Below are 21003 nucleotides of genomic sequence, written 5' to 3'. Positions count from 1 at the left end.
AAAATTTCAGAGGAGCAACTGGGGTCTGTATCTCCTTGAGAGGTCGCTTTGAAAAATTCAGGGTGACAAGAAGCAGGCTCAAAAGAGCCCTGAATGGGACAAATCTATTCCCACAGAAAAGGGACTATTTTTACATGCCAATATGAGGCTGAGGTTAGGGTGGCCACACGTTCACCTTTTCGGCCACACTTTCCCTCATAGGATCTCACTGGCAGTAGTGGCATCTTCGAAAAACAAAGGACAGCTATATGATAATAACGAATAATAATTGTGGTTTTTGTTAAGTGCCTACTATGTGCCAGGCACTGAACCAAGCAGAAGATAACCAGACCAGATGTAGCCCCTATCCCACACAGGGCTCACAGTCTAAATAGGAAAGGGGGCAGGTATTAAATCTTCATTTTACACAGAAGGAAGCTGAGGCCCGAAGTCATACAAAGTCAGTGGTGGAGCTGAGACTAGAAATCAGGTCTTCTGATTCCCAGGCCTGTGCTCTTTCCACAAGACTGGGCTGCTTGGCTCCATTCATTCATTCATTCAATGGTATTTATTGAGCGCTTACTGCGTGCAAAGCATGGTTGGAAGCACTGGGGAAACCACATTCACAATTGCGCTTCTGCATCAGAAGCAGATCTCTCGATAGCATCTCCAGGCCTCCTACTTACCAATTTATTCTGGAATAGACCTCCTGAGCACTGAATCTTTGCCTTCCAAATGTTTAGCCGACGGAAATGAGGCAAACCGATTTTCACAATCTTGACCCCAAACGCTCCAGCGCGTGGAAGAACCGACAGCCTAGCCTACGGCGAGCCGTGCCGTGGGGTGTGGAAATGGAAAACCTTAGGGAAATCACATTACGAAGTGGATTATAAAAATAAATTATGTAGCAGACAACAAACACTATCAAGCGTGTGCTTAAAGACCTGAAGGTTTTGCCAAAGAACTGTCAAATCCTATTTCGCACAGGGTAGAACTTGCTCTCGCCCCCGTTTCCAGAGTTTTCTTCGAGTCCACGGAAAGCTTGAAAACTCTTTCCCCCGGACACTCCCTGGAGAAAGAGTGATTCCAGAAGCGGTCGGAAACATCGAAGGCCACAGTGAAGGTGGACCGGAGCGGAAGTGTCATCCATCCAAACGGAGTTCAGAGGAAGGGCTACCATTCAACAGGTGTTTGGCAAGTTCACCTGGGGTTCATCCGTAACTGGTGAATGATGATGCTTTCTAAAAAGAGAGGAAAGAGAGCAAAGTGGCGTCTATTATCTACCCCATTTCGGTCCATTTCCCTGAAAACAAACCCCTCACCCGTGCTGAAGGAGATATGATTTTAGTCCCGCCTCCTGCCCTTTGGAATTCGCATTTGAGTCACCGCTCTGAACTCCTTCGTGGATCAGATTAATCAATCAATCAATCATATTTATTAGGGAGGAACTTCAAATCTGAGAACCGGGGCCAACAGCAGAGCTGAGAACAACCTTACAAGGCCGCGCAGCTTCTGGAAGCTGGTTTTACAACCCTTTAAGCAAACGTCCATGTGGCCAGAGTTGCAGAGTATTTATTTAGTGTTTACTGTGTGCAGGGCACTGTACTAAGCGGGAAGGGCTAAGTCCCACGGACCAGTTGGGAGACAAGGCAGCTTTGTGAGAGGTCTCAGGGATGAGTGGTAGAGCACGAAAGGGTGAAGAAATAACCTCGGCCCCCTGGACCTGCTCTGGTGTTCAGACCCTGGTTTTTGAATAACGTTCACCATCTCCATTATTCAAAGCAGCCTAGCCTAGCGGATAAAGGCCTGGGAGTGAGAAGGACCTGGGTTCTAATTCTGGCTCTGCCACTTGTCTGCTGTGTGACCTTGGGTTAGTCACTTCATTGGCCCTCAATTCCCTCATCTGTAAAATGGGGATTAAGATTGTGAGCGCTCTGTGGGACACGGACTGTGTCCAACCTGATTACCTTCTATCCACCCCAATGTTTAGTACAGTGTCTGGCATATAGGAAGTGCTTAAAAACTGCTACAATTATTATTATTTATTTTGTTAGTATGTTTGGTTTTGTTCTCTGTCTTCCCCTTTTAGACTGTGAGCCCACTGTTGGGTAGGGACTGTCTCTGTATGTTGCCAATTTGTACTTCCCAAGCGCTTAGTACAGTGCTCTGCACATAGTAAGTGCTCAATAAATACAATTGATGATGATGATGATTATTATTATTACTCATCCTAGGGCCATGGTGCATGTAGCTCTTGATTTACCAAAATGGCAAGTTAAAACAGAAAATATCACCTTTGGCAGCTCTATGTACAGAGCTTTAATTGTACCTGTGTACATAATAATAATTACAATGGTATTTGTAAATCACTTATTAAGTGTCAAGCACTGCCCTAATTACTGGGGCAGATACATGTTTATCAGGTCAGACACAGTCCCTGTCCTAAATGGGGCTCACAATCTAAATACGGGGAAAAACAGGCATTCAATCCCCATTTTACAGATGAGGAAACAGGCCCAGAGAAGTGAAGTAAGAAGTGAAAAGCGTCTCTTCCCCAGTGACGTAACGGCGGACAGTTGGAAGGCGGCTGCAGAAGACAGGTGAGCTGGGGCAGAAGGAGTCAGAAACAGGACAGCGGCTTTCGAAAAGAAGTTGCAGGAACCACCGTCACACCAAGGGTGAAGCAAAACCAGCACTAGTCACTGAAGGGTCACAAACGCAACAGGGCATCTAGTGACAATTTTCACATGCAACACAATGCAGAGGGACTGTTGGTCACATGCTGGTGTAGCAACCCACACTCGCATCCATAAATCAAAGCTTCACGGTTAGCAGCGTCCCTCCCAAACCCAAAGGACAGAAACAGGCGTGCAAGGATATGAAGTTTAGCCCAGCCTAGGGGACTCGGCACACATAGAAAAGGTTTCCTGTTTTCAGTTCACGTATTCATTCATTCAAATCCTATTTATTGAGCGCTTCCTGTGCGAAGCACTGGACTGAGCATTGGGGGAGTACAATTTTACAATAGACACATTTCCTGTCCACAATGAGCAGTGTGAGTCCCGGGTTCATGGATCGCTAGTGAGTTGTTTCTGTCCAGGTTTCACAGGAACGTCTCACAGTGCTGGCCTGAGCCACACGCCGAAGCAGCCCGCTGATGACTCAAACACAGTAATGAGACGTAGCACCCACTGACCTCATAATTGCTCCATCTATGGCCTATCACTTCATTACTTTTTCACTACAACCCGCATACTTCACTCCTCTAATGCTAACTTCCTCACTTTACCTCGATCTCATCTCATCCATACATTCATTCGATCATATTTATTGAGCACTTACTGTGTGCAGAGCACTGTACGAAGCGCTTGGGAAGTACAAGTTGGCAACATATAGAGACAGTCCCTACCCAACAATGGGCTCACAGTCTAGAAGGGGGAGAATAATAAGAATAATGATGGCGTTTATTAAGCTCTTACTATGTGCAAAGCACAGTTCTAAGCTCTGGGGAGGTTACAAGGTGATCAGGTTGTCCCTCGGGGGGCTCACAGTCTTCATCCCTATTTTACAGATGAGGAAAATGAGGCCCAGAGAAGTGAAGTGACTTGTCCAAAGTCACACAGCTGACAACTGGCAGAGCTGGGGTTTGAACTCATGACCTCTGACTCCAAAGCCCGGGCTCTTTCCACTGAGCCACGCTGCTTCTTGCTGCCGATCTCTCACCCACGTCCTGCCTCTGGCCCGGGACGCCTTATCTCCTCATATCTGACAGAAAATTACTCTCCCCCACTTCAAAGCCTTATTGGAGGCACCTCTTCCAAGAGGCCTTCCTTGACTAAGCCCTCCTTTCCGCTTCTCCCACTCCCTTCTGCGTCAGCCTGACTTGTTCCCTTTATTCATTCTTCCTTCCCAGCCCTACTGCACTTATGTACGTATCGGTAATTTATTTATTCACATTAATGACTGTCCGTGCTGGGCAGCAGCAGCGCATGGGAAAGAATAGAGAGCAGAGACTCAGGTTTGCTGCATAGGAGGCAATAGTAAACCACTTCTGTATTTTTACAAAGAAAACTCTTTGGATCCACTACCAGAAGATTGCAGACGGAGATGGGGAGTTCTGGGAGAGATTTGTCCACGGAGTCGACTCAACGGCATAAGACAAGGCAACTCTCCCCCTTTGGCTGTAAGCTCTTTGTGGGCAGGGAATGTGTCTGGTTATTGCTATATTGTACTCTCCCAAGTGCTCAGTACAGTGCTCTTTACATAGTAAGCACTCAATAAATGCTTTTGAATAAATGAATCAATGATCCATCTGTGACCCTCTCCCCCTCAGCATTGTCCTCCCGTTTTCCCTGTCCCCCCAGGCTAAATTGAGTCCTCATGATGTCTTTCCTCCCTGAAAACTTCCGTCGTATCCACAGTTCTAAACGGTTAGCAAATGAAGACTGAATGTCAACCCCACCTTCCATCCAGCAAACTCTACACACAACCAAGGATCTCCGTTGGTGATAGAGGGCCAAATGCTGTCCTTGAATTCGGCTACCTGTGCAGTAAGTGCTCAATAAATACGATTGATGATGATGATGATGCACTAAACTGCTCCGTGATGCAACAATGTCAAAGAGAAAACGAAATCAAGAAGACTAGTATGTCCTTTAGGAGAGGATGATCGAGTTCGGCCCTCTTGTGACAACTACATCCCGGGCTTGGGAGTCAGAGGACCCGGGTTCTACTCCCGGCTCCTCCACGTGTCTGCTGTGTGACCTTGGACAAGTCACTAAATGTCTCTGTGCCTCCGGTACCTCATTAGTAGGGGATTAAGACTGTAAGCCCAATGTGGGACATGGACTGTGTCCTACCTGTTTAGTTTTTAACTACTCCAGCACTTAGTACAGTGCCTGGCACATAGTAAGCTCTTGACAAATACCATTATTATCATTATCATTACTATTATTATTGTTAGCCAATACCATAAAAAATAAGAGTTGAGAGTCATGGTCCCTGCCCACAAGGAGCTTACATTTCTGTAGGGGGAGACAAGCATTAAAAGAAATTACTGAGAGAGAAATAGAGTTTAAGGATATGTACAGAAGTGCCTCGGGGCTGGAGTGACTCCTCTTTGTTAGGTTTACAGCTGAAGAGCCCATGATCCGTCAGTCTTTCCACAGCCAGGGGAAACAGATGCAGATGTGCACGGTCCTGATCTCATTTGAAAGGAGTCATCCCCGTTGACAGTAAAAATGAAAAGCACCCCAAGGGCACAGGCAGGGAAGGAGAAGAGTGCCTGTGAAGTTCACATGTCAAATAAATCCTCTTTGTCAGAGCTCCAGTTCTGAGTGAGTCCCGAAGGGGAAGAAGGGGATGGGAAGGTTCATTTTGCAGGTGGGAAGGGGGATGCCTCTCTTACGAGGATCACCCGTTCAACAGTGACTGGCTGTACGGTTGACGACACACTTTCCAGCTCGTACCATGATGTCAGCGGGCTTAGTGTGATTGACTGCACGTATTTTCCTTCAACCATCCGCACTTGTAAGTCCGAAATGACACACTCTCCTGGACAGAGCCAAGGGCAGAAGTCCACAGAGACTGAAGTTCTGCTCTGAAATTTAAAATCTGAACCACCTTGCCTTTCTGAAAATGGTAATAGTAAACTGAGGGGTTTGTTAAGTGCTTGATATGAGTTTAGCACAGTGCTAAGGGTTGGGAAAGATTCAGGACAGTCAGCTCAGACTATAATCCCGGCCAGGGGAAGGAGAGCAGGAATTTAATGCCCTATTTTAAAGATAAGGAAACTGAGGCACAGATGAGTTGCGACATTTTTTTATGGTATTTTGTTAAGCTCTTACTATGTGCCGGGCACTTCACTAAGCACTGGGGTAGATACAAAGTTGTCAGGTTGGACACAGTCCCTGTCCCACGTGGGGCTCTCAGTCTCAATCCCCATTATCCAGATGAGGCCCAGAGAAGTGAAGTGACTGGCCCAAGGTCACACAGCAGGCAAGTGCCAGAGCTGGGATTAGAACCCGGAGTTTGGAGTAAATCAGGAGCTACATGGACCCAGTTGGGCTGGAGAGATAGGCAGAAATAATGGGATTTCTACCCAACAACGCCTCACCCCACCTACTCTCAAGAATTCATATCAGGATTTCCTCACAAGAATTTCAGAGCCAGCCATGCCTGGCCTGTATATGTGGATTTCTCTCCTAAAGTCCCACCGGGAGAAACTGGAAATGAATGGACTTTATAAATCCTACAAGTGCTTTATAAATCCCCCAAACTGATACAGCCCATTGATTTAACATCTGAGCAACTGGCAGGCCAAAGGAATTCCAGCATCTGGGCAGATTTACTCTGAAAACACATCTGTGTCCAGGCAAGGGGGTAGAAGGATTTAAAACAGATTTCCTTGGGACGGAAATGGCAAAGGCTAGCGTGTATCGGTGACGATTCTTTTACAAAACCGGAGTTCCTGACCCCCACAGTTGAGAGTATTGACAGAAAAACCTGCTAGATTCTAGTCCGCTCTCAAAAAGAGGAAAATGTGACATTAGCAGAACGAAGGAGAGTGCATTATTTACCTAAAACAGTTCAACTAATGCCTGGTTTCTGTGGTTTCCTTATTATTTTCTTAATGACCAAACAAGAATGAGGCCTGCCCCGAGTTATGAAACTGTCGACAATGATTTCGTCTCTGATAAATCTCAGGCTTGGCTTCAAGGAAGAATACCTTAGAGTTCGCGTGTCTCCTCAGAATTGAATTTGAAAACATGAGCTAAGGGATGACTTTGAGTCACAAACCCAGTGAATAATTTCATTACAAGTGCTGCTCTGTACTTGAGTGACTCGGAGAGATAGTCCTTAGACTTTAAGATACTCTGAACAGGTAATAATAATAATAATTGTGGCATCAGTTATGCATTCACTCTGCGCCACATGCTGGGGATAGATACAAAATAATTGGGTCATCCCTGCCCCACTTGGGGCTCACAGTCTCAGGGGGCAAAAAGCACAGATATTTTATCCCTATTTTACATATGAGGAAACAAGCACAGAGAAGTAAAGTGACTTGCCTAAGGTCACACAGCAGGTACCTGGTGAAGTCAGGATTAGAACCCAGGTCTGGGAAGTCATAGAGGGATCAGTAAGTCCATTGATACCAAGGTCAGCAGTCAAGAAGGAACTGAAAGCCAAACTGAAGCCAGACTTCAGAGATGAGTGTATTTTATCTCTTCCAATTAAGCGTGAAGAACCTCATTTTAATGGACTCATGGGGTGTCATCAAAAGTTGCATTTGGGTATTTTTTAAATATTAGTAATTGATTAAGAGAAGCAGCACAGTCAGAATCAGAAGGACCTGAGTTCCAATCTCGGTCCTACCTCTTTGTCTGCTGTGTGACTTTGGGCAAGTCACTTAATTTCTCTGTGCCCCAGTTATCTCTTCTATAAAATTGGAATTAGACCGTGAGCCCCATGTGGGACAATGGAATATATCCAACCTGAGTCGCTTGTATCTACCTCAGCGCTTAGTACAGTGCCTGGCACTTAGTAAGTGCTTAATATATGCCTGAAAAAGGATGATGCTTTAGGAAGGTGATCTAGGCAGCTGTGACTTGGGGCAAGTCACTTAACTTCTCTGTGCCTCAGTTATCTCGTCTATAAAATTGGAATTCATTCATTCAATCATATTTATTGAGCGCTTACTGTGTGCACAGCACTTACTAAGCGCTTGGGAAGTATAAGTTGGCAAGATATAGAGATGGTCCCTACCCAACAACGGGCTCACAATCTAGAAGGGGAAGACAGACAACAAAACAAAATATATTAACAAAATAAAATAAATAGAATAGTAAATATGTACAAGTAAAATAGAGTAATAATAGACCATGAGCCCCATATGGGACAATGGAATATGTCCAACCTGATTCGCTTGTATCTATCTACCTATCACTGCAGAGAAGCAGCGTGGCTCAGTGGAAAGAGCCCGGGCTTTGGAGTCAGAGGTCATGGGTTCAAATCCTGACTCTGCCCCTTGTCAGCTGTGTGACTTTGGGCAAGTCACTTCACTTCTCTGGGCCTCAGTTTCCTCATCTGTAAAATGAGGATAAAGACTGTGAGCCCCCCGTGGGACAACCCGATCACCTTGTAACCTCCCCAGCACTTAGAACAGTGCTTTGCACATAGTAAGCGCTTAATAAATGCCATCATCATTATTATTATTATTACCACCTCAGTGCTTAGTACAGTGCCTGGCACTTACTAAGTGCTTAATATATGTCTTAAAAAGGATGATATTTTAGGAAGTCGATCTAGGCAGCTGTGACTTTGGGCAAGTCATTTAACTTCTCTGTGCCCCAGTTATCTCGTCTATAAAATTGGAAATAAGACCGTGAGCCCCATGTGGGCCAATGGAATATGTCCAACCTAATTTGCTTGTATCTACTTCAGCGCTTAGTACAGTGCCTGGCACTTAGTAAATGCTTAAAAGCGTGGCTCAGTGGAAAGAGCCCGGGCTTTGGAGTCAGAGGTCATGGGTTCAAATCCCGGCTCCGCCAATTGTCAGCTGTGTGACTTTGGGCAAGTTACTTAACTTCTCTGGGCCTCAGTTCCCTCACCTGTAAAATGGGGATGAAGACTGTGAGCCCCCCGTGGGACAACCTGATCACCTTGTAACCTCCCCAGCGCTTAGAACAGTGCTTTGTACATAGTAAGCACTTAATAAATGCTATTATTATTATTATTAATAATAATAATAATAATAAAATATGCCTCTAAAAGGATGATATTTTAGGAAGGCGATCGAAGCAGCAGAGGGCAGTAGAACATAAAGGTTAGTGTATTTGAGAGGGTGGAGGTGGGAAAGGGGAAGCTGAGGAGGAGGTTTAAGAACAGTTGAGAATTGTCTTTTTTCTGCATTTAATAACGGCAAGTTCTAATAAAAGAGCTGTTGAATGCATCCAGTTATATATATCTAAATATGTTTTAAAATGTCCCCTGGATTCAATTCTTTAAGAACTCTTCTGGGTTAGCCACTAAAAACTCATTTTGCGCTCTCACGTGAAACATGCTTTTAGGGGATAGATTTGGTATTCTCCTTTTTTTTTTCCCCTCAGAGGGAAGACAGTCCTGTAAGTTCAGGCCCACTGATAATTACTTTTTCAGGCAAAAACACAATAATTGGGGTATTGTTAAGCACTATGTCCAGGCGCTGTACTAAGCACCAGGGAGGATACAAGCAAATCGGGTTGGGCCCAATCCCTGTCCCATGTGGGGCTCCCAGTTTTAGTCCCCATTTTACAGATGAGGGAACTGAGGCCCAGAGAATGATGATGATGATAGCATTTATTAAGTGCTTACTATGTGAAGAGCACTGTTCTAAGCGCTGGGGAGGTTACAAGATGATCAGGTTGTCCCATGGTGGGCTCACAGTCTTCATCCCCATTTTACAGATGAGGGAACTGAGGCCCAGAGAAGTTAAGTGACTTGCCCAAAGTCACACAGCTGACAAGTGGCAGCGGTGGGATTTGAACTCAAAACCTCTGACTCCAAAGCCCGTGCTCTTTCCACTGCGCCATGCTGCTTCTCTACAATCTACTATTGCAGTAACTGAAGATCTAAAGACCCACTCACTTGCTTCAGAGAAAACAACTGTTCTTTAAGCCAGAGTCTATGTCCTGTGTGAAGATTTTGGAATCATTCAGGAACCTGCAAAATGTAGAATGGATTTTCACCAGATCCTATTCAGTAACTGGGGAAATGCATCCACAGTACATTTTGCAGTGTTGGGGTAATTCTAAATTCAATCTGGGGCATACCTTAGAATCATGGAACTGAAAGTCACTTTTATTTTCTTTGTCATCCGGTGACAGAGTGTTCCCCCCCGGGCTGTGCGGACACGACAAATTTCCTCTAATCTTTCTAAAGGAATTTCCAGTTATCATGTCGGAGAAACCTCATTCCCATCTGACCGGATACAGCGTGGCCTACTGGAAAGAACACGGATCTTGGGAGTCAGAGGACTTGGATTCTAATCCCAGCTCCACCACTTGTCTGTTGCGTGACCTTGGGCAAGTCAATTCCCTGCTCTGTGCCTCAGGTACCTCATTGAAAATGGGGATTAAGACTGTGAGCCCTTGTGGAAAGTGGACTGTGTCCAACCTGATCATTGTGTATTTACCCCAGGGCTTAGTACAGTGCCTGGCGCATAGTAAGCACTTAACAAATAATGTAAAAAGAAGTATGAAGTCCCAGGCAGGCTGCATTAGATTCCACGACCTTAGGGACTTGGGACCCAATCAATAGTATTTATTGAGGCTTACTTTTTGCAAAACATTGTACTAAGTGCTTGAGAGAGTCAACACAACAGAATCAGCAGACACATTCCCAGCTTTCAATGAGGTTACAGTCTAGAGAAGATTCCGTTCAACTTTTAAAATGATTCGTATATCCCCATGGAAACTCAGAGGTTGAACATGGAAGAATACAGCTTTGGAAGGCTCTTTTTGACAAGACAGGATTTCAAGACCAGAATTCACGTGTCCTGCCCAACAAAATTTACCCAGCAGCTTCCTAAAATGTTACACTAGCTAATTAAACCAATATCTGTTGTGCAGTAAACTCTTTGCCCTCAGTTCCCTAAAGCTCCTTATGGGCAGGGAACATGCCTACCAGCTGTGTTGCATAACGGAATCCCAAACTCTTAGTATAGTACAGAGTACTGTACACAGTAGATGCTCAATCAATCAATCATATTTATTGAGCGCTTACTGTGTGCAGAGCACTGTACTAAGCACTTGGGAAGTACAAGTTGGCAACATATACCGCAGACTGACTGAAAATTTTCCCTCTGAGTGGCTCAAAGCCAAATCATTGCCTAAATGGAGAATCTGTCTAAAAGTAGATCATGTGAGACAAATATGGCTTTGGGGTAGGTATCAGGTTGGACACACGTGGGGCTCAGGGTCTTAATCCCCATTTTGCAGGTGAGGTAACTGAGACACAGTGAAGCTAAGTGACTTGCCCAAGGTCACGCAGCAGACGAACAACACGGTCGGAATTCGAACCCAGGTCCTTCTGGCTCCCAGGCAGGGGCTTTATCCACAAGGCCATGCTGCTTCTCTAATGGATGGGAGGGAAGGATCACAGCCAAACCTTTGGGCCTGCTCCACTGTGACTCATGGCTCTGGATCTTGGGCTCAGCGCCGACTGACTTGTGTGGCCACATCCTGCCCCCTGTAATGCTTAATAAAACTGGCCCGCCACAAAAATAAGGAGAAAAGATAAGGCACTTGAGAAAAATGTATGGTCTCTGAAAACAGCCCCTGCCCCCAAATCCTAATCCACAGAGAAAACATATTTGAGTGGGGCAAATACAACACTACCTCTGGGGGAGGGAAAATAGGAGAATCTGTTTCACAGTGGGGGTTCTCCCAGACCTGAGAAGAATTTCTGTTTGCAATCAGTCCGGACTTCACAGAAGACCTTCAGAAAGATGCTCAGTCAGGACAGAGGGACGTTTAGTAGGACCGTGGGCCCACGCCAGGCCTTCCAGAAAAAGCCCGGGGCAAAGGCGACCTCTGTGGCCTTCGCATTTCCAACCCGGTGACTGGGAGAAATCATTTTAAAGAAAACTTTGGAAATCCACGTCCCAGGTCACCGGGGGCGTGTCAGTCTCGGCCCTGGTCAAGAGGGATTTTAGAGCGTTTCTCCCCCCACCCAAAGCTTAGTCAAAGATTATAACCGGACAGCTTGGCTCAATGTTGGGCCAGAGCGATTTTTCCTTTGGAGTCTCCTGATTGCAAACATCGTTTTAACTCCCAGGTTTCCCTCCAGCATGGAAACAGCAGAACAATCGGGTGGGGCATACGCGTATTAGTTGGTTATTTGGTGAATGGTATATTCGGGACACGGATCAGTACCAGTCAGTGCTTGCCACTCACAGACAGGGGCTGGTTTCCAGGAGACAGAAGCAGTAAGCGCCATAACATACCCCCTGGGCCACTGCCTTTCATCCCTTGTACCCTCCCAGAGGTGTAGAGCTGCTGGCTGAAGATTTCTTCAGTTCTATTTTCATTGACTGAGTCTCAGCTCGAGGCTCGCATTTTGTCAGATTTCCCGCTCCTGGGGCTGCCGCTACCGGCTTTCCTGCTTTCATACCTTTCGACATGGGGATTCGGGTGGGAGCAGGCCGCTGGGGAGACCCGTCTTGTCCTGACTGGAAGAGAAAAGAGGAATCTGGTGTCAACTTCCGCGGAAGGGTTTTCCCTCACTCGGTCACTGCCTGAGCAGCCCTGGAGGTGGAAAGGGGAGGGACTGATCCTTCTACTCCAGTGTGGCGGGAAAGAGCCAGAAATGAAGCCTGGTACTGATGGGGACTGATCCAAGATGGATTCTGCCCTTTGCTAATTCTTCCTTCAGGGGAGATAATCTTCTCATTCGAATTTTCTCAAAGGGTGCATTGTGGGCCTGAGGAGAAACTTGGGTTCCCAAGGTAAAATTTGTGAGCTCAACACTCACGGCCCCTCCCTCTAAAGATCACCACCTTCTCGGGACCCCGACTCTGACTTGGCCATCCCCAGCTGTGACTCCCAAATGCATCAAGCAGGATAAAAGAGTTCCACTCAATTAATTCCCTAGGCCAAGCCTAGGGGAAATCAGACCGATCAAATGCTCTTCTCTGCCTGAAGAATCCTGGTCTATTTTTATACAGAGTCTGTTCAGTGTCCCCGATCACCTCATTTGTCCTCTTCTGTTCCTCCTCCAACTCTAGCTCGTCCGTCTTAAGCCAAACTGACCGGAACTGAACCGCTGTTTTTTACAGGGGCTTCTTGATTGGTTTTCTTTCCCCTTTCCGATGATACCCAGAAATTGGTTAGCCCTTCAAACAGCCGTCAGAGGCTGGGCCAGTGGTTTGAAGGAAGAAGGCAAACTTCTGTAACATCCCTGTGAATATCACTGCTTGCAGTGCTATGCAGTACGCAGGGATGGGGGGCACAATTTTGAATTCTATATTTCTAATTCTACATTTCCATGTCCAAAGCTCAATCTGTTGGAAACAATGTTCTCTGGTTTTCAGCTGTCCAAACAATGCCCGAACTCTGGAGATGAGGGCTTGCTTACTCTCTCGCCCGGGTACTGCTAAGTCTTCTAACTTCAAGCCACCTTCTTATTAGGCAGTATTTCCTAATAATAATAATAATTATGGTATTTGTTAAGTGCTTACTAAGTGCCTGGCACTGTACTAAACATTGGGATGACTACAAGCAAATCGGGTTGGACACAGTCCCCGTCCTATGTGGGGCTCACAGTCTCAATCCCCATTTTACAGATGAGGTAACTGAGGATCTGAGAAGTGAAGTGACTTGCCCAAGGTCACATAGCAGACAGAATTAGAACCCATGACCTTCTGACTCCCGGGCCCGTGCGCTATCCACTATGCCATTCTGGCCTAGTGAGTCGCACCATGGTCCAGCGCACGGGGCTGGTAATCAGAAGGACCTGGATTCTAATCCCAGCAACTCACTTCACTTCTCCATGCCTCAGTCACCTCATCTGTAAAATGGGGATTAAGACTGTGAGCCTCATATTAGGCAGGGACTGCGTCCAACCTAACTTGTACCTACACCCCAGCATTTAGTACAGTGTCTGGCACGTAGTAAGGGCTTAACAAATACCGTTAAAAATAAATTAGTAAATCACAAGTTTATGACCAACAGATCAAGGTCTGAACACAGTGTGCAATATGGAGGAAAAATGAAATCCATCAGAGCAGTTAACAGATGAAGTGACTAAAATGAGAAGTCTTCAATTCTCCTTCAAAGCCTTCTCCAGTAGCTGATAGAAGAAGTACCCGGGAATCATAAGTATTTCTCCTCCTGTTAAATGCAAGGAACAGAGCTGATATAGCCGGTTCCAACTCTACTTACCTATTTGTCTACAGACTATTGAGCAACATCACTTTAGGTATATTGACTTTATTTTTCCGAGTAGTTACTAACTTATCTCCACGATATTTTTGTCCGACATCTCATAGGGTGTACTATTATAGAACGGTAGTAGGTCCTTATATGGACCGTTTGCAACTTGGAATTCAAGTGACTCGACACGATAAATTCCCTCATCTCTCTAGGGGATGGCTAGAAGAGAGAATACCAGAATGTCATCCCCATTTTGCAGAAGGAGACAGAACACCCACACAGATCTTGTACATATTTACTATTCTATTTATTTTGTTAATGACGTGCATTGATTTAGCTGTAATTCTATTTGTTCTGACCACTTGACACCTGTCCACGTGTTTTGTTTTGTTGTCAGTCTCCCCCTTCTAGACTGTGAGCCCGTTGTTGGGTAGAGACCGTCTCTAGATGTTGCCAACTTGTATTTCCCAAGCGATTAGTACAGTGCTCTGCACACAGTAAGCACTCAATAAATATGATTGAATGAATGAATGAATCTTGTGACTAAACCAGCACACCAAAACCCACAGGGCTAAACTCTCAGGCCTTGAATAAATCGATCAAAATCAGGTTCCTGTGATTCCTTCCCCTCCCCACAGCACCTGTATATGTGTATATATGTTTGTATGTATTTATTATTCTATTTATTTATTTATTTTATTTGTACATATTTATTCTATTTATTTTATTTTGTTAATATGTTTTGTTTTGTTCTATGTCTCCCCCTTCTAGACTGTGAGTCCGCTGTTGGGTAGGGACCGTCTCTATATGTTGCCAACTTGTACTTCCCAAGCGCTTAATACAGTGCTCTGCACACAGTAAGCGCTCAATAAATACCATTGAATGAATGAGTGAATTCACTCTCAGTAGACTGTAGAAGAAAAATGGGAAAGACCACTTAAAATGGATGGAATCTCCACCTCCAAGGAATGGATGTGAGTACCACATAAGCTCTTTATGGACAGGGATTGTGTCTGCTAATTCTGTTGCATTGTTATTATGATGATGATGATGATGGCATTTACTAAGCGCTTACTATGTGCAAAGCACTGTTCTAAGCGCCGGAGAGGTTACACGGCGATCGGGTTGTCCCACGGGGGGCTCACAGTCTTAATCCCCATTTTACAGATGAGGTAACTGAGGCCCAGAGAAGTTAAGTGACTTGCCCAAAGTCACACAGCTGTCGATTGGCGGAGCCAGGATTTGATCCCATGACCTCTGACTCCAAAGCCCGGGCTCTCCCAAGCACTTAGTACAGTGCTCTGCACCTAAGCTCAGTAAGTATCATTGATTGCTTGATTGATTTGGGTAGGGGACTTGGCCTGACCTGATTTTCTTGCAGTTATCTCAGCTTTAAAATTGTATTCTCTCAAGAGCTTAGCACAGGACTCTGCACATAGTAAGAGCTTGATAGCCAGGCCTGGCTTAGTGGCAAGAGCCTGGGCTTGGGAGCCGGGGGTTGTGGGTTCTAAACCCGGCTCCGCCACTTTCCAGCTGTGTGACTTTGGGCAAGTCGCTTAACTTCTCTGTGCCTCCGTTACCTCATCTGTAAAATGGGGACTAAGACTGTGAGCCCCACATGGGACAACCTGATGACCTAGCATCTACCCCAAGGGCTTGGAACAGTGCTTGGCACATAGTAAGTGCTTAACAAATACCATTATTATTATTATTATTATTATTACCATTGATTGACTAATTAATTAATGTAGGAGGGGAACCGTGCCCGACTTGATTATCTTGTAGATACCTCAGCACTCAGTATAGGGCTTGGCACATAGCAAGTGCATAACAAATGCTACAGCGACCAATATCATTATAAGATTCTGCCCAGCCACGGAAACTTTGGGACCGAATACATGCACAAAGAGATTGATTACATTGCTAGAGATTTTTATGATATCACTCACACTCCCTTTCGGTCACGTTCCCACTGGGGCAGTGGCTGGCAACAAGTGAGCAGGTGGGCAAGGCGCAACACATTGCGAAGTGCACAAATGCTAAAGTGGCTGATGGGATGACTTGACCAGAAAGAAGATTATTCTGGGAAAACAATGTCCATTTATCAAAATGCACTCACTAGTTTTAAGACTCAGACTCCTTTCCCCTTTTAAGCAGACCTTATCTAAATAGACTCTGTACTGTCAGTTTGTTGTGGGCGGGGAATGTTTACCAACTCTGTTCTATTGTACTCTCCCAAGCACTTAGAACAGTGTTCTGCACACGTAAGAGCTTAATAAATATGATTGATTGACTGACTGATGATGAAATAGATATTTCCCAACACAAGTTGTTTCAATCTTGTGAGCAGGGGAAAATCGCGTGTCTGGAAAAATTTGAATGGTGCTATGTAATAAAAATCCTTGGAATATAAAGGTGGGACCTCTTGGGAAGAGCAGGGAGTCTGTAACTGGCCTATTTAACCTCTCTAAGCTTGTTTCCTCATCTATGAAATGGGGAGAATAATCTCTGTCCTTGCTTTGCTTCCCACAAACGATGAGAGGATAGCGTAGAGCTCATTACTCAGCCTCAGCCCCACAACACTTACGTACACATCCATAATTATTTATCTGTATTAATGTCTGTCTCCCCCTCTGGACTGCGAGCTCGTCATACCGTGCTCTCCCAAGCTCTCAGAAAAGTGCTCTGCACACAGTAAGTGCTCAGTAAATACCACCGATGGATTGACTATTAAATGGGACATATCGAGGAACCCAAACTTGAGATGTCATTGTTGGAATTCTAACTCTACCTAGATTGAAACACCTTTCCTAAGATGTAGCCCTCGGACTTTCCCCAATCACTCTAGAGGTTAAGTTACCAGACGACCTGTTAATGTCTTTTTCCCATATTTTTCCACAGCAGTCTACTGACTGCAAAAGATCTCCCAATGAACAGGATTTAAAGCATTCTTCAATCAATCAATGGCATTTGTGGAGCACTTACTGCGTGCAGACTACTGTCCTAAGCACTGGGGGAGTGCGGAGTTGGTAGATACGATCCCCACCCACAACGAGTCTTCAGTCGCGAGGGGAGACGGATGTTAATTGTAAATGAATAAATGTCAGATGCATTCGTGAGTGCTGCGTTTTTCAACCCAGAAAGTTTAACGCTGTGGTACTGGTGGCTCCCCCTTCCACCCTACCCATTCCTCCTTCCTTCTGGAAAATTCTCCTTTCTGGTCTTCTCCGACCGTCTCTCCCTTACCACTGACTGGGTGCCTCGTGTCGACGACGTAGTGACCGGGTTGATGGTGATGGTGCTCGTCACCATGTTGGCTCCAGGCCTCGAGGAGAGAGCGTTCTTAGGGGAGCGGAGGACGGTGCCCACGGCGACCTCTTTTTCCGCGGCCACAGTGACCGGCCGGACGGTGATGAGCGGGCCGGGCCCCTCGGCCGGGGAAGCGGGCGACCGTTTGAACTGAGACCCCAAGTGGATGTGAATCTTGTTATCCTCCGTGGTGATGATGTTGGCGTTGGCGTTGTACTTCCGCGCTGGCATCGGACCAGCCAATTTCTCTGGGGTGACCTTGATGACTGTCCTGCCCAGGGCCACGTCCGGCGGCTCTGGAGAGGCGGAGCCGTCCGCCGGGGCCGCCGAAGTCGAGACCGTCATGATCTGGATGGGCGACGTGGGCCTACCCGTGAAGGGTCCCCTCCCGCCCTCCGGGACCTTCTCTCTGGAGAAGGTGGTTATCGTGACCGGAGACCTAGCCCGCTCTGGACCCAGATTAGTGTCTCCGCCTTTGGCTTTATGAGGCAGGACGCTTGGAGAGGGAATAATGGTTATCCTCGGTTTCTGATGCCCTAAGGTGGGAATGACAGTGGTGCTGGAAAAAAACTCCTCGGCCGACGGGCTGGTGATCTCCAGCGTCGCCGTGCTGTTCTCGTGATCCGGAGTCACGCGGATGTGAAGCGGTTGCCCCTGCTTTGGGGAGAGGACCACCTCCCTTTGACGTCCCGGGCCGGAACCCGGACGGGCCCCCTTCTCTGGAGGCGCCTGGGATCCGTTCTCCCTTTTCTTCATCCACGGAATCCAAGATTTCCTCATCGACAGATCGTTTGCGGCCGGAGGGTACCGGTCCAGGACCGACGCCCGCTCCGGCGGCTTCTTCAGGCCCACCTGCCGGAGGTTGCTCATGATGTGATTCTCCTCTTGGAAAGATTTCCTGATGAACACCGCGGGGGTCTCCTCCTCCGCCGCCTCGCCGCTCACCGCGTCAGTCTGGACCCCGGTGGACGTCACTGGGACGTCCACCATCCTCCTCCCGTTCATGCTGGGCCTCAGAACGCGGCTGTAGCGCTTAGAGAGCTCCAGCTCCTTGGTTAAATGGACGACTTCCTGCCCCATGGCTTTATTTTTACCCTCTTCTTCCAGGAACCTCTGCTGCAGGACCGAGTAGTCAACTTGGAGCTGAGACAGCTGGTCCTCTTTGTTCATGAGCTCGTGAATCTTCTCTTTAAGAGCTTGAACTTCGGCTCTCAGGTCTCTGCTTTTGGCCTCTTCCAGCCGGAACCTGTGCCTCAGTTCTGCCTCCTGGCTCACTGCTTCCCCTTTCTCGATGGCCTTGTTTTTGGCGATCTGAAGCTTGATCTCCTCCAGCTGTTGCGAGAGGAAGTTGGCCCTGTCCTGCTCGGTTCGGAACTTCTGCTCCAGCTGGTCGTATTCGTCCTCTGTTTTCATCAGGTCTCCTTCCACCACCTCCAACTGCTGGAGGCGCTTCTTCAGCCTCTCGATTTCAAGGGTGAGCTCTTTAATCTTGTTCTCCTCGGCGCCCGTGAGCTCTGACCCTTTTCGAGACCTGCCTCTCGCCATTTCCCTCTCCACCCCCTCGATACCGTCGAGCCTCTTCTTCAAGCACTCCACGGAGCAGTTCAGTTCAGAGGATTTTTCCTCTTCGCTTTTCAACTTGCCCGTCAGCTCATCCCTCTCCTTTGTCAAACCGTACACCTTCTCCTCCATCTCCGACTTCAGCTTCAGCAGCTTCTTGCTTTCGTCGATCAGCTTCTCAGTCACCTCCATGACTTTCCCCTGCTCCGTTTTCAAGCTCTTGTTCAGCCCGTCTACTTTGCGCTCCTCCTGCTTGATTTTCTCCATCATGTTTTTTCTCTCGTCCACCAGCATCACCGTAAACGACTTCAGCTTCGCCAAGTCGTCTTTTAAATTCAGCTCGGCCTTTTCCAACCTGCTCTCCGAGCTTTCGAGGTCTTTCACGCGGCTCTTCACCGCCTCCAGCTCGCTTACCAGGTCCTTGGTGCAGTTCTTTTCTTTCTCCAGGTTTAAATGCAGCTGCGTGCACTCCACCCTGCTTTGGCCAAAAGCCTCTTCCAGCTTCTCTAGGTCCGACATCCTCTTCTGCAGTTTCTCCACTTCTAGCTGGAGCACTTTACTGTGCTGGTCTTCTTCTTGAAGTTTTTTCTTCAGCTGGCGACACTGGGTTTCCGTCTTGGTGATCTCCTCATCCTTACCCTCCATCTCCAGCACCCGCTTGCGGAGATTTTCCACTTCGGCCACGAGGCTGGAGTTCCCGCACTCTCCCCTGGCCATCTTCTCTCTTAATTCCTGGAGCTCTGCCTCAGCTCTTTGGAGGCCCTGATTGGTTTCCTCCAGCTCCTCGATTCGGCGCGATAAACCCCCCAGCGTCAGCTTCAGCTGACGATTCTGCGACTCTTGGCTGGCTAGTTTGGCCGTCAACTCCTCGTGGTCTTGAGAAAATCGGGCCGTCTTGTGCTCCAAATCCGCCTCTAACCTGAGCAACTTCTGCCTCTCCTCTTTCGATTTGGAAGCGACGGCTCGGAACTTTTCCTCTTCCTCCTTCAGCTTCTGTGTGAGGTCTTGAACTTTCTGGCTCTGCAGACCTAGCTGTTCAATGTGGATCTGTCTCTCATCCACCAACATTAGTGCGAATGACTTGAGTTTCACTAGTTCATCTCTCAGTTTATTGAGTCGCTTCGTGTTCTCCTTCTCCTTGCGGGCCTGATAGACTTTTTCTTGTTCAAGAAGCTTCTTTAACCTGGAAAATACAACACGGTGGGTTTTTAACATACCGACTAGGCATTTGCACAGTCGGACTTTTTCCTAAGAATGGGATTTCCTTCTGCAGAATCTGACTTCTTATGATAGGGTGTGGGTTTTTAGGGTCCAACCTACTTAAAACCATTTTCTCCCCCCGAATCGCATTTTAAAAATCACAACCCCCACTAGTCGTATTTTCTTCTGGACGCTTTCACAGCCAGAATGGGGTTGCCGGATCGCTGGAGTAGAAGGAAGCAAGGCCTATTGGATAGAGTAGAGGCCTGGGTGTCAAAAGGACCTGGGTTCTAATCCCGGCTCCACCCCTTGTCTGCTGTATGACCTTGGGCAAGTCACTTAACACTCTGTGCTTCAGTTGCCTCATCTGTTAAATGGGGATGAAGAGTGTGAGCCCCATGTGGGACAGGGACTCTGTCCAATCTGATTAGCTTGTATTTGCCTCAGCACTTAGAACAGTGCCCGGCACATAGTGAGGGCTTAACAGGCACCATTAAATAGAAAAGGGTAAGCAAGTGGCTTCCTGTATATATGTACCTGTATACCTGTATATATGTATATATGTTTGTACATATTTATTACTCTATTTATTTTACTTGTACATATCTATTCTATTTATTTTATTTTGTTAGTATGTTTGGTTTTGTTCTCTGTCTCCCCCTTTTAGACTGTGAGCCCACTGTTGGGTAGGGACTGTCTCTATATGTTGCCAACTTGTACTTCCCAAGCGCTTAGTACAGTGCTCTGCACACAGTAAACGCTCAATAAATACGATTGATTGATTGATTGATTCCTGTTGATCATTTTCTGAGTACGGTTCCGCGGGCTCCATGATGGGTTGGTGGACTTTTTGCTCTGCACACGGTAAGCGCTCAATAAATACGATTGAATGAGTGAACGCAGCAAAACGTTAATGTGGTGAAACACTTCAGGATGATAAGGCAAACGATTGTTCTTTAATGGCTACTGATTGATTGCCTCATAGTTTAAAATACAAGGTCTCTCAACTGTCTGAGCAGGGGTTTGTGCTGGGGGGGGAGGG

General features: G+C 46.7%; 1 protein-coding gene across 2 annotated transcripts in view; it reads right to left on the bottom strand.

Moving 5' to 3' along the window:
• Positions 1-514: 514 nt before the first annotated feature.
• FILIP1 (filamin A interacting protein 1) overlaps positions 515-21003 on the bottom strand; it is a 92436-nt gene continuing 71947 nt past the window's right edge. Inside the window, exons 5-7 of one of the 2 annotated variants that reach the window (XM_038761158.1) lie at positions 17139-19944; positions 11966-12190; positions 515-1220 (exon numbers count right to left, since the gene is read on the bottom strand). In XM_038761158.1, the coding sequence (XP_038617086.1) occupies positions 11984-12190; positions 17139-19944 (3013 nt within the window). In that variant the 3' untranslated portion in view covers positions 515-1220; positions 11966-11983. The remainder of the gene's footprint in view (positions 1221-11965; positions 12191-17138; positions 19945-21003) is intronic. The other variant, XM_038761159.1, reaches the window with a different exon arrangement.

Source organism: Tachyglossus aculeatus, chromosome 19 (assembly GCF_015852505.1).
Source record: "Tachyglossus aculeatus isolate mTacAcu1 chromosome 19, mTacAcu1.pri, whole genome shotgun sequence".
NCBI lineage: Eukaryota > Metazoa > Chordata > Mammalia > Monotremata > Tachyglossidae > Tachyglossus > Tachyglossus aculeatus.
Note: the sequence above shows the minus strand (reverse complement) of the source record. Positions and strands in the feature narration are given on the sequence as shown.